Source organism: Epinephelus fuscoguttatus, linkage group LG13, assembly GCF_011397635.1.
Source record: "Epinephelus fuscoguttatus linkage group LG13, E.fuscoguttatus.final_Chr_v1".
Taxonomy (NCBI): domain Eukaryota; kingdom Metazoa; phylum Chordata; class Actinopteri; order Perciformes; family Serranidae; genus Epinephelus; species Epinephelus fuscoguttatus.
Genome location: NC_064764.1, coordinates 2491673 through 2506292, shown reverse-complemented (window position 1 = coordinate 2506292; position 14620 = coordinate 2491673). Strand labels below are relative to the sequence as shown.

The 14620-nt window shown below is 38.2% G+C and overlaps 2 protein-coding genes across 2 annotated transcripts in view; one reads left to right on the top strand and one right to left on the bottom strand.

Moving 5' to 3' along the window:
* Nucleotides 1-14620, top strand: part of LOC125900101 (uncharacterized) — a 549677-nt gene that overhangs the window by 528747 nt on the left and 6310 nt on the right. The window lies entirely within an intron of this gene.
* itgb2 (integrin, beta 2) overlaps nt 1-14620 on the bottom strand; it is a 73315-nt gene that overhangs the window by 58249 nt on the left and 446 nt on the right. The window contains exons 2-3 of the mRNA XM_049594836.1: nt 4070-4131; nt 1431-1528 (exon numbers count right to left, since the gene is read on the bottom strand). Coding sequence (XP_049450793.1) covers nt 1431-1528; nt 4070-4118 — 147 coding nt within the window. The 5' untranslated portion in view covers nt 4119-4131. The remainder of the gene's footprint in view (nt 1-1430; nt 1529-4069; nt 4132-14620) is intronic.

Sequence of the window (14620 nt, the reverse complement as noted above, 5' to 3'; positions counted from 1 at the left end):
CGATCTTGGAATATAAACCACCAGAGCATTTTTCAAGTTTCATTTCATTCTGTTGTTCCGAGTTGATCTGGAGATTTTTCCAATCCTCTTAGTGACTTTTTCTTTGTTAAAAATGACTAGCGACAAATCTAGCATCTTTTTGTGGTGTTATTGGAGGCTGTACTCGTGTTTGGAGACTCTGACTTCTGTCGCTCTGCAGTTACTGTCCCCAGCGAGCAGCGGGTGCTGTGAGCCCCTCCACCGTCCCAGAGCACTCACAGGCGGACACAAAGCCTCGCGCAGCAGACCCAGAGGGTAGAATTTACATATAAATAAACGGACACATTTTATGATGTAGGCCGAAAATGAGCTTCCCCTCCTTGAAAGACCAGCAGCCGTCACTGGGTTCCACAGGGGTCGATTTTAGGGCCCCTGCTTTTTTCTTTGTATTTACTGCCCCTGGGATCCATCCGGAGAAACCATCGCATCTCTTTCCACTTTTATGCTGACGATAGTCAGATATATGTGCCGCTAAAAAAGAAAAATGCCTTCTCACTCACACCACTTCTGGAATGTCTTGAAGACATCAAAGACTGGATGGCCTTGAACTTTTTAAATTTTAATGAGAAAAAAACAGAAGTGATGGTGTGAAGTCCAGCTTTTTTCAAATTAGACAGCTGGCTAAGGTGAAACCTTTCCTTGCACAACAGCACTTTGAAACAGTAATCCATACCTTTATTACATCTCAGCTCGATTACTGTACTGCACTTTATTTTGGAGTCAGCCAGTCCTCCCTCGCACGTCTCCAGTTGGTGCAAAACGCAGCTGCGTGCCTGTTAACTGGAGTACATAAGAGGGAGCACATAACTCCCATCCTGGCCTCCCTCCACTGGCTGCCTGTGCACTTTAGAGTCCATTTTAAGATTCTTTTATTAGTTTTTAAATCTTTAAATGGTCTGGCCCCACCTTACCTCTCTGAGCTTCTTCACCCCTATGCTCCTGCTTGGTGCCTCAGGTCAGCTGATCTGCTGCTCCTGGAGGTCCAGAGGTCCAGACGGAAGCTCAGAGGGGACAGAGCTTTTTCCGTTGCTGCTCCTAAATTGTGGAACGAGCTACCCCTCCACATTAGACAAGCCTCCCCACTGTCCATTTTTAAAACTCGTCTAAAAACCCATTTTTATTCCTTGGCTTTCAACTCCGCATGAGACTCTGCTTCTGTTTTAGTGTTTTATGGTTTGCTTTATTTATTGTTTTATTGTTTTTAAATTATTTTGAAAACAATAAACAATTATTTTAGTATTTATTTCCTGTTAATTGTTTTATGTCCCTGTGTAGCTTTGTCTATTCATGTACAGCACTTTGTTTCAGCCGTCGCTGTTTTAAAGGGCTATATAAAGTTGAGTTGAGTTGAGTTGAGACAGTATGAAGATTACATAAACATTGTTTCTCACCAGTTGTTGGCACCACACACAGTATGGCCCAGACTTGATACAGTCACTGCAGGAGTTGATTGCTGACTTTGTGCAGACTTCCTCTTGTTGACATAATCCTGTGAAATAAAACACAAACTCTGTGCAACACAGTTTCAAGAGTTGAACCCAAATCAGAATATGTCTGTTTAATCAGATGTGGCTGTTCTATATGAATGATTCTTCTTCTTCTTTATACACACACACACACACACACATACACACATATATGTATATATATATATATATATAATGTATATGTAATTTTTTTTAACAGGCTCAGCAGGACTTTCAGTGCGACCGCGGCATTCATGTAATATAGTAAACAAGCTAACAGTGAATTGGAAATGTGCAACATCATTTTTGCCGACACTAGATATCAAACAAAAGCCAGAGACCATGTCGTATTAAGTATCTGTGAGCTGTAAATTTGCCACTTCCAAGCAGAAGAGAGAAGATCTCTGAGATCTCTGAAGAATTATCTCAGAGCCTACTGTGTAAAGTTTATACTCCTCTGTGGAAGAAAGTCAAGAGCGCTCACTCTGCAGCAAAATCTGGGGACCAAAATAATATCCCCAGAAGTACACTGCACAGCTCACTGACTAGTAAAAAGAAAAATGCAGAGCTTACAAGAGGTATTCTATAGGGCTGCCCCTTAAAAGTCAGACATGCAAATCATCAGTCAGAGACCCCTCAGTCGACTGAAATTGCTTCAAGTCCAACAGTCTATGTTTTACCTTTCTGGCCATTGTGCTGTGCAGTGAGTAGTGATGGCGGAATGAGGCCTCATGAAGCATTTTCTTTATTTTCTGAGCCCACTAGATGGTGCTCTTGGTTTAAAGAGAGAGGCTAAAAGAATGGAAATCTGGTGTTTTTTAAACCTTTTGTTGAACAAAAAGCACCATCTATTGGGCTCAGAAAATAAAGAAAATGATTCATGAGGCTTCATTCGGCCATCACTAGCAGTGAGCACTCTTGACTTCTCTTTGGTACAGACAGCTGCGGGCATGATGCAGTGGCACAGCGGAGGAGATACGTTCCACCATAAGGCTCTGAGACAACATTATCTTCCCTCTTCTGCTCTGAAGTGGTGGTCACATTTACTTAATACTTAATATTGCAATTTCCTGCTAAGGATTATTAAAGTATCTATCTATCTATCTATCTATCTATCTATCTATGTCTCTGGATTCTGCTTGATATGTAGTGTTGGCAAAAAATGTTGCACATTTCCGATTAACTATTAGCACTGTTAGCTTGTTTACTATAATACATGAATGCCACCGTCACACTGTACGTCCCGCTGAGCCCTGTTCAAACTTTAAAACTTTATGTAGAAAAACAAAAGGAATCATTGAATATTCATTTACATACAAGAGGATGGCATGGCATTTTTTGTTACTAGTTTTGTTACTAATTGGATTACTTTCACCCAAACTTTGCCCCAGCAACTCACCTCATCAGTTTCTGTATCATGCCATTATCAGGCCACCACTTTCTGTATTTTACTATTATGCATGTTTTTAGCCCCCTGTGTCCAAAAAATTATTGTGAAGAATATTCCAAAGAAAACTAAAACAAAACATCTAATCCTATTAGAGCTGGCACCTTGCTGTGATGGATTAGCTTGTGTGTCTCGGTGACCCTGTGAGCAATTCTGACACGAGACTGAGCTTAGTTTTCTCATAGATTCAACCAGGTTGGCTTGGTCATAGGTTAGAGACCAGACAGATCTGAAGGCCATTGCAAAGATAAAACATTGTCCCATGATCCTGAAGCACTTAGCCATTTTTTCTATGTTGAGTATTCATGTTCTCCCCATGTGAGTGTGGATTACTCTGGGTATTCTGGCTTCCTCTCACAGTCCAAAGTCTTGCAGGTTGGGTAAACTGGTGACTCTAAATTGGCCGTAGGTGTGAATGTGAGTGTGAATGGTTGTCTGTCTCTATGTGTCAGCCCTGTGATAGTGTGGCGACCTGTCCAGAGTGTACCCCACCTCTTGACCAGTGTCAGCTGGCTGAAATCTACCAGCTGCCGTGTTTTATTGCCTACTGCCAAGCCAAAGACTCAAGCACCTGCTATACTTCTCTGCCACTTCCAAACTCTCTGATAGAGCACTGACCTGCTTTTCCAGTTAATAATTCTTGGCTTTTGTGCTGTGATGGCGTTTTCAACAGCTAGGGTTCTAGCTTCTGCTTCATGTAGCTGCTTGGTAGCAGTCTGGAGCGCCATAGAATGCTTCTGAACAATCTTGGCCAGGGGACTGAGTTGTTTGTCAGATTACTTCTATAATATTAAGTTATCACATGAAGGGGTTTGGCATGGGTTGGGCACTGTTCATCATAAATATCAGATCCAGTCTGGTCGCTATTTTGTGAGCAGTTGCTGGGCCCAGATGTTTTTTTTTTTTGTCTGGCTTTCTTTGGTTTCTTCTGATTTTATCAAAAGACTGTGGTCAAAAGTTTTCTGAGGACATAACATGAAATAACAAAAGTGGCTACCAAAATATGACTGTTGTCAGAATAAACAGAACTGTTGGACACCGAGCTATATCCAAAACATTTTGTTCAACTTGCCACCATCATGTGACCCCCCTGTAACATTAACTTTTTAACACTTACCATTTTTACCCATCAGCAGGAGCAGAAGAAACAGCAAACACTGATCCATCTCCTAATAATTCCTGAAAAACCACAAAACACAGACATTTTTCCTTTTAGACCAAAATTTAGCAGATCAGAATGAGAAACCATTTAAAATTTGTACCCTAATATGACTTTAATTTTTCAATTAAGATGCAAATTGCCTTGACCTTGATACATATTTAATATCAACCCCAGATTTGGGGATAATTAATGACTAATTATTGAGTTCTAATATGATCATATTTTTAAGTGATGTTCTGCATGGTTTAGGGCATTTTTAAGGAGCAAAATTCCTTAAAATGCACAGAAATAGCACTGATAAAAACACTGATCTACCATAAATAATTAAATAAAGTCAATTAAACTAGTCATCTAGTTCAGTTACCCAGCCATAGTTTTCATAGTTTTATACAAACGGTGTCTGTCCCCCGACCACCTAAATTATTTAAATCTAAAATTAAACAAAGAGGAGTTGTGCATAACAACCTCATAAAAATTAAAACCTCTTCTGTGACAGACAAAACAGGAGAATTAAATGCGGACTGTTACATATCAGGTCTCTATTGTCTAAAGCAGTGTCAGTAAACGAATTAATATCAGATTGTAGATTGTAAATCATATTGATTTACTCAGTCTCACTGAAACCTGGCTGTGTCCAGATGAATATGTTAGTCTAAATGAATCCACTCCTCCCAGTCATAGTAATACCCACATTCCTCGAGGCAGTGGCCAAGGAGGGGGAGTTGCAGCCATTTTTAATTCTAGTCTGTTAATCAGCCCTAAACCTAAACTAGATTATAATTCATTTGAAAGCCTCGTTCTTAGTCTTTTACATCCGACCTGGAAAACCTCGCAGCCACTTTTATTTGTTATAGTGTACCGTGCTCCTGGCCCGTATTCTGAATTTGTGTCTGAATTCTTGGAGTTTTTATCCAGTTTAGTTCTTAAATCAGATAAAGTTATTATTGTAGGCGATTTTAACATTCATGTTGACGTTGATAATGACTCCCTGGCTACCGCGTTTATCTCATTATTAGACTCCATTGGCTTCAGTCAGGGTGTACATGAACCCACTCATTGTTTTAACCATACCCTTGATCTAGTTCTGACGTATGGAATTGAAATTGATAACCTAAAAGTCTTTTCACAGAATCCCTCGCTATCGGATCATTATCTGATTACTTTTGATTTCTTTTTACTCGATTACACGCCACTCAGCAACAGTTACTATACTAGATGTTTATCAGATAGTGCTGTCGCAAAATTTAAGGAAAAGATTACTCTGTCGTTAAATTCAATACCAATACCTTCAGTAACAGAGGTTTCCCGTACCGACTTTGATCATTTTGTCGATAGCGCCGTAGGCTCGCTGCGAACAACACTTGACTCTTTAGCTCCTCTTAAAAAGAAGTTAACAAAGCAAAGAAACTTTGCTCCTTGGTATAACTGTCAAACCCATAAGTTAAAACAAATATCCCGAATATTTGAAAGGAATTGGCAATTAACCAAACTGGACGAATCTCGTTTAATCTGGACAGACAGTCTCAAAACTTATAAGAGGGGCCTCCGCAATGCCAGAGCAAACTATTACTCAGCATTAATAGAAGACAATAAGAACAACCCCAGGTTTCTTTTCAGCACTGTAGCCAGGCTGACTGAGAGTCAAAACTCTATTGAGCCTTGTATTCCTTTAGCCCTTAGCAGTAATGATTTTATGAGCTTTTTTAATAATAATAATAATAATAATAATAATACATTTATGACAAATAATTAATTAATTAATGACAAAATTCTAACTATTAGAGGCAAAATTCATGACCACCTGTCATGTACCTATCTAACCTCAAACACAGCTGTAAAACCTAATATATATTTAGATTGCTTCTCCCCAATTTCTCTTCAAGAATTGACTGCAGTGATTTCTTCATCTAAATCATCTAACGTGTCTCTTAGACCCCATCCCAACTAGGCTACTTAAGGAGGTCTTTCCTTTAGTTAACACTCATATATTAGATATGATCAATATATCCTTATTAACAGGCTATGTACCACAGTCTTTTAAGGTAGTTGTAATTAAACCTCTACTAAAAAAGTCCACCCTGGATCCAGAGGTGTTAGCCAACTATAGACCAATATCTAATCTTCCCTTTATGTCAAAGATCCTTGAGAAAGTAGTCGCAGACCATCTGTGTGATTTTCTCCATGATAATAATTTATTTGAGGAATTTCAGTCAAGATTTAGAGTGCATCACAGCACTAGTCAAAATTACAAATGACCTTCTCATTGCTTCAGACAAAGGACTTGTCTCTGTACTTGTTTTATTAGATCTTAGTGCAGCATTTGACACTATTGACCATCAAATTCTACTGCTGAGACTGGATCACTTAATTGGCCTAAAAGGTTCTGCACTGAGCTGGTTTAAATCTTATTTATCTGATCGTTTTCAGTTTGTTGACATTCATAATGAATCATCCTCAAGTACCAAAGTTTGTTTTGGAGTTCCGCAAGGTTCTGTGCTCGGACCAATCCTATTTACTCTATATATGCTTCCTTTAGGCAACATCATTAGAAATCACTCTATAAATTTCCATTGTTATGCGGATGATACTCAGTTGTATTTATCAATGAAGCCAGAAGAAAGTAATCAATTAACTAAACTTCATAACTGCCTTAAAGACATAAAAACTTGGATGAGCACCAATTTCCTGATGTTAAATTCAGACAAAACTGAAGTTATTGTTCTTGGCCCCAACAACTCAGAGACTCTTTATCTGATGACATAGTTTCTCTAGATGGCATTGCTCTGGCCCCTGCCACTACCGTAAGAAACCTCGGAGTAATATTTGATCAAGATTTGTCTTTTAATTCTCATTTAAAGCAAACCTCACGGACTGCATTTTTCATCTGCGTAATATTGCGAAAATTAGGCCTATCCTGACCCGAAAAGATGCAGAAAAATTGGTCCACGCTTTTGTTACCTTTAGGCTGGATTACTGTAACTCTCTATTATCAGGTAGCTCTAGTAAGTCCTTAAAAACTCTCCAGCTAATTCAGAATGCAGCAGCACGTGTACTAACAGGAACTAAGAAACGTGATCATATTTCTCCTGTTTTAGCTTCTCTGCACCGGCTCCCTGTAAAATCCAGAATTGAATTTAAAATCCTACTGTTAACTTATAAAGCTCTAAATGGTCAAGCTCCGTCATATCTTAGAGAGCTCATAGTGTCATATTATCCCACCAGAACACTGCGCTCTGAGAACGCAGGGTTACTTGTGGTCCCTAAAGTCTCCAAAAGTAGATCAGGAGCCAGAGCCTTCAGCTATCAGGCTCCTCTCCTGTGGAATCATCTTCCTGTTACGGTCCGGGAGGCAGACACCGTCTCCACATTTAAGACTAGACTTAAGACTTTCCTCTTTGATAAAGCTTATAGTTAGGGCTGGCTCAGGCTTGCCCTGTACCAGCCCCTAGTTAGGCTGACTTAGGCATAGTCTGCCGGGGGACCCCCCTATAACACACTGGGCACCTTCTCTCCTTCTCTCTCTCTCTCTCTCTCGTATTCTATTACTGCATCTTGCTAACTCGGCCATTCTGGATGTCACTAACTCGGCTTCTTCTCCGGAGCCTTTGTGCTCCACTGTCTCTCAGATGAACTCATATCGCAACGGTGCCTGGACAGCGTGACGTGTGTGGTTGTGCTGCTGCCGTGGTCCTGCCAGATGCCTCCTGCTGCTGCTGCCATCATTAATCATTAGTCATACTTCTACTGTTATTATACACATATGACTATTGTCACACATGTATACTGCCAGATATTAATACATACTTTCAACATATTGTACCACAGTAGCCAGAACTATAACTATAATATTATTACTTTCAACAATGTTGTTGTAAGCTACTGTCATTACCTGCATCTCTCTCTCTCTCTCTCTCTCTCTCTCTCTCTGTGTCTCATTGTGTCATGTGGATTACTGTTAATTTGTTATGCTGATCCGTTCTGTACGACATTTATTGCACGTCTGTCTGTCCTGGAAGAGGGATCCCTCCTCAGTTGCTCTTCCTGAGGTTTCTACCGTTTTTTTCCCCCGTTAAAGGGTTTTTTTGGGGAGTTTTTCCTTATCCGCTGCGAGGGTCATAAGGACAGAGGGATGTCGTATGCTGTAAAGCCCTGTGAGGCAAATTGTGATTTGTGATATTGGGCTTTATAAATAAAATTGATTGATTGATTGATTGAATGCACAGGACACTCACACTGGAGGATGTCCTTTATACCATAAGTTTTAAAAATATTGTTTGACTTAGTGGACTCAGTATTTTAAGTTCTTAGTATGTATAAAGCTGCTAAATGCACACTGTAAACATAAACTTTTGCAGAATAGTTAAATAGGCCCGTTTGTGTTTACTTCATAATTTGCTGTTGCCAGGATGCTCAGGAAGGATGTCCACTTGATGGCCAGGTAACTGTAGATCATCGAAATAGGCTAATTCTTTTTCCCTTTGGTAGATGCTAGACCCCGCATGGGCATACCGTGCAGACATCAACACTTGAAAGATATAGAGAGTAACTGAAAGGGAAAAAAAGATATAGAGATAGAAAAGGAGCATCTGTGCTTCTACACCAGCCATGGCTGAGGCAACTGCAGTTCAGTAGGCCTACAGGTGGGAGGACAGTTGTGCTTTCTCAGCTGTTCCTTTTTGTGCATCTTACAACACTCACACACATGCACACTGATTGCACTGATACTCACAATCCATGCCTTGTTTATGCTCAGTTATGTGTTTAATTGAGTTGCTTTTCTTGAATAAATGACTTTTGTTTCATCTTTGAAACGATGTGTCTCTGTTAGTTGTCATGGCTCAGGACCCTGGTTGTGACAAATACTATACGTATATTATTGCTTTGGTTGGCCTTATAGGTTGGTAGTCCATATGAACAGTATAGCCAGTGGGGGAAGAACTTAATTCAAAGTACTAATATGACACTGTAGAGGTAAGTCAAGTAAGTCTTGAATTGTTACTTAAGTACAAACATATCGACATCAAATGATACATAAGGCATCTTACCAAAAGTAATAAAAAAGAAATAGAAATTATAATATTGGATAATATTATTGATGCATTAATGTGTTCATCGCTTGATACCAAAAGGCTCTGCTCAAGTTTTCTTCTCAATGATGACCATATAGAGAAGACACAGGGGAAAACATACAAATTTAAAAGGGGGGGGGCGCAAATAAGTTATTAAAAGAGTGTATTAAACAAATGAAACAAATGATATAATGAACAAAATTGTAAGTAAAACAAGCAACGAATTGCCAAAAAGATTAATAGAGTGACAAAAAAAGAAGAGCATGTCAGTCATAATAACATAAGCCATTTATTTGGCTCCATCTAGTGGCCAGTATTTAGACATGTTTTATCTCCTGAGGTAGGGACAGATGGTGGTCATGGTTAAAACAAATCAACATCAACTGCTGGTAGGAGACGTGATGTGAGCTGGGTCTTGCCTGTCAAACTATCCACCTCGACCATCTCCTTGAGTTTTTTCAGTGCTATAACAACATCACATTTCTTGTACCTTTGCATCTGAAAGGACAGTCATTTCTTGTGTGATCACAACAGAAGAGGTTTGTCAGGAAAATACAAACATAGATAATTACAAGCATTTGACAAAATGAGAGATTCTGTTTTGTTTTTTTTCTAGTGAAGAAAATTGATGGTGTACTAGTTTTTGCACTAGAAACTCATACTGGTTAGTGGAGCTGGTCAAGGTGAGTGAATTTATTGATTGATTGATTAATTGATGATTGAATAATTGTTGTGTCATTTCATGGTTTCATCTCTTTGCTGTTTGTATCACTGAATTATAAAGCACTTTGTGCTGCAATCTGTGCATGAAAGGTGCAATATAAATAAAGTTTATTCATTCATTCATTCAAAGCCTTTCCTGCCTGTCAAAGATTTAGAGATTTTGGCCCATGCTTTTATTTCCTCTTGCTTAGACTATTACAATTCCCTCTATGTAGGAATCAGTCCGTCAGCCCTGTCCTGCCTGCAGCTTGTTCAAAATGCAGCAGCAATAGTCCTCACTGGTATCAGGAAGAGAGGCCAGCCTGGTACTGGTACAGAATTGATTTTAAAATTATTTTATTATGTTTTATAGTACTGCATTGACACACACCTGCTTACACCTCTGAACTGCTCATCTCTCATTCCTCCTCCTACTGACCCTTCGGATCTGGTGACCAATCACTGCTCTCCATTCCATGTACCCAGTTAAAAACTAAAGGTGATAAAAGTATTTTCAGTTGTTGGTGGTAAAATGTGGACTAGTCTTCCAGTTCCAGTTCCAGTTCCATCTTCCCCTTCTGTTGATACATTTAGAACCCGTCTTAAGACCCATCTTTTCTTTTGCCTTTTTATTATCATTATGATGACATACCTGACCACACTGCTTAACATATGTATTTTCTGTGTTTTATTTTGTTGATTGTGCAATGCTATTCTAGTGTTATGATTTTACCAAAATATTGTATGCTCCTATTCATTTTACTTACATTGTCCTATTTATGAATGATTTTTATTTTTTTTTTAATCATTCCTGTGTTTTTATTTCTTTCAGTTGTTGTCTTTAAATGTGCTCTATAAATAAGTCTGACCTGGCTTGATGTGACACTAGCTTCATCTTGCCAACAGTGCCTGAAACTGAACCCAGCTCTCTGGTGGGCCACATGAACACTACTGCAGTTTTAGGCACACGTGTTTGAACGTCTCACTTGTCTTTGATCGACTTTACAGCAACAGTAATGTCAATCAAAGAGAATTCTTTTCTTATAATGAAAAGGCTTAACCAATCTTAAGTTCAAGCGACTGATCTTTACTTCCATCTGAACTGATCTTGCACATACCAATAGGTGTAAAAAGATCATGAACTGTGGCCACATGTAGGTCTCCTTATACTCAGATATACCAAAACTCTTACCTGCAGAAATAGAATGTAGGATTTCCTGACAAAATGGTTACTAACTGAAAACTTGACACGACTCATTTAAATAGGCTTACTGAAAAAAAAAGAACTAAACCTTACCCTTGACAAGTTAGTTAACTAATGATGGGTGACTCTGCAATGAAAACACATTTAACATGAAGATATCAAACTTGATATTGTTTTTACATGGTATTCAAATTTGATATTGAAGTAGTATGCAATCATATGAAAAATGATCCACCCAGTTGGAGGCTTCACACATAGCTCAGGCTAACAAGTGTAATACTGACATGGTTTCCTGCACACAATGGCCAGTGTTACTCTCTGTGTCAACCCTGTCAACACCATACAAGGTAAAGGGGAAAATGAGGTTTTGTGTCATCAGTACATTTCCGCTTTGTGATTCAGGCTGAAAAAAATACTCATGAGAAAGCAGAACATAGCTAACTTGTATGTATGGATATTTGTTTCTTTGTTAACTCTACTGCTGCTTCTTTTGGTTAAAATGACAAGTTGACACTTTACCAAGTACTCATAACACTGGCCAGAATTACACATTTTAAAAAGGAGTTTTCAGATGGATAGATGTTGAGGTTGTGGTTGGTGGATCATTATGGATAGTGTATTTAAAACCTTACAATACACAATACCATCAAATACAACACGAAAACCAAGGCCTCAGAAATGACCAAAGATTGACTCAACACATCTGTGACAGTCGGTCTATAGTTCAGATTTAGCTCAGTTACTGCACAGTTTAAATGTACATTTCTTAGCCAGAAAGATAATGTACCACACCCACCCTAACTTCAGTTTTGGTCCCCACAGCCTATTTTTCCTCATGTATTTGAGTACAGCCACTCTCCAGATGTGCCAGCTGAACGTACTGTGTAACTCTCTCTTCAAAAGGTGTAAATGATATTTCAAAAGGAAAAGCAAAGGAACCAAAGACACAGTCTGTAGCAGTGGATGGGGGTAGAGTGTAACTACAAGAAAATGCTGACACTGTATGGCAGCACTGTGAGAGAGCCTGTTACACTGTGTAATTAAATGAGATGGACTCACCACAGGCTAAATTGAATAAATAACATGAAAGTAAAGGATGGAATGTCCATATCAATGGATAGAACAGTGAGTCTGCGCAGTCTGCCCTGAGACACTGTTACACAAATAGTGGGAGGGAACGGAGGGCTTGAAGTGTTGTAGTCTTTTATGATGTGATCTAATGCTTGTCATAATGTTTGCACTAATATTAGCTGCACTTATTGCCAAATACATTACTTTTTGTTATAATTCATGTATTATTCATTAACGCAGTGAAGATGATATGAATCATAATGTAAGTGGGATATATTCACATGTTCATGGCATCATCATATCATGACACCTCACTGACTGTTGCCAAGATTTAAGTTGTTACCCCTACTGAAGCAAGACCTTTACCTGTTGCTAATTAGTCAGTGGGCTTTTGATGAGATGTGGCAGCTATTAGAAACTACATTTTAGCGCATGGCAGCTGTGGGATCAATTGTTTTTAATGATCACATAAATTAAATCAGTCAAATGCATACATTCACCAGCACTGTGTAATTGCTACTCAATGCTGTTGCCATGTCAAGACAGTGCTATTTTTATGCAGCAGAAACGATTAAAATATACAGCCTTGAAAATGTAAAATTAAGACATTTAGTATTCTATAAGTTAGAGGAGAAGACATTATCAGTTAAGAGTAGGTTTTCATTCGACACTGAAACCATTTAGTGAGCTTACATGGCAAGAGTCGAAAGTGACATCATCAGTTTTGTTTCCGTTTTTCTAGGTGTGGTGTTGAGAGAACCAAAGGCAGCAGCTGAACTAAAGGCTAGAGACTAGCTGTGTTGCAACAAATAATCTGCTAACAATAGTGTCACACATTTATTGTGCAGCAATTTGATTAAACACATTACTTTAATAAAGGTTTTGAAAATAGAGTTGTTGTCTGTGCAAGACCTCAAGATTAGGTTGTGAAACATGACACCTGAAGGACCTTATCATGTCAGTCGATTCTGTGCTTCAGTGGTGCATTTTCCAAATTCAAATAAAATCAATCAATAAATAAATCAATTCAAATAAATTGATCACAAACCAGTTGAGACACAGCAAACTACTTTTCCTCACTCAACTTCTTTTTATTTATTTCTGTATTTATTTTTGGAAACAGCTCATACTCAAAAAATTTAGTTTTGTAAAACACAGTAACAAAAGTTTTGAGTACACAAGACACAAATGTGTCACATGACCCTTGTTTGACAGGAATTTTATGTCAGTTTAACATAACTCTTTTTTGTTATTGTTTGAACAATTATTTAATTTCATAGAACTCTACAAATACATTGTGGCAAGCTAAGGTGTCTCAAATCCAAGAATAAGGCAAAGAGATTAACTCTGAACCAATAAGTGCTCTTTTTTCACCTCAGCACAACTTTAGACACTCTTATATCTACACAGGTGGGAGGTCACTAACTGTGTATATGACTTCACTCAAAATGTGCAAAATATCTTTCACTACAACATTAACTGTAACCCATCAGAACCAGTGTGGAGCACAGAAACATTAATCCCTGTGTAATGGGTAACATGAGTAATTTAGAACACATTTAAATACAATTTTCTTCGGCTTATGGCCTTAAACACAGTCTCACTGCATGCAAGGAAAATTCACCCATTTAGCCCCAACACACCACAGTATATTAAATGCACAATGATAGTGTTGTTCATGGGCCTTAAACTAATTAGGTTAAATCAGCTTCATACATTTTAGCCTAATTCACTCAAAACTCAAAAAATTGTTGAAAATAAAAATAAAATATAATAAATAAATGATGTCAAGCTCATAAGGGATGAGTTTGTGTGTAAAGTGAAAAAAACATTTTTATGTCATGTTGACAATCTGGGGCATTTGTGTAGACTTAACATTAAAATGTTGTGTCATGGGTGGATGAGGGTTTAAATCATTTATTTTCATACAGCCCTGTGTCTAGAAATTACATTTTACTGAATACTAGAATAATGGATATTAGTTTACAATGAGGTATTGCTGGTTTTATGTAAATAAAATATCTTCACACTTCCACCACTGGCTGTTTACTCTACTCAGTGAAGACACATCTAATTTTACTAGATGAAGAAGCAGCAGCAGGGATGGCAAAGAAACAAATATATTTAAATACTTTACTGTTTTATCATGAAAGTGAAAAGTGATTCTTTGTTGGAGTTAACTGCAGAAGAGTGTAGATTAAAATGGTGCCAGTTCTCTTTTTGAATTTGAAAGCAGTGATGTGTTAGGTCTGGTGTTCATGTAGAACGTGGAACACCCACAGTCAACTTAAATTCACAGCAATAATAAACTGCATCATTGTTTGCTCACTCCATAAAAACAGGTGACTCTATGAATGTACACATATCAGACAATTGACTTTTTAATTTTTTGACTGTGCCAGTAGATTGGAGAGCCTACACATAGACCACCACTAAATGAATAAATTAATGAATTAAAAT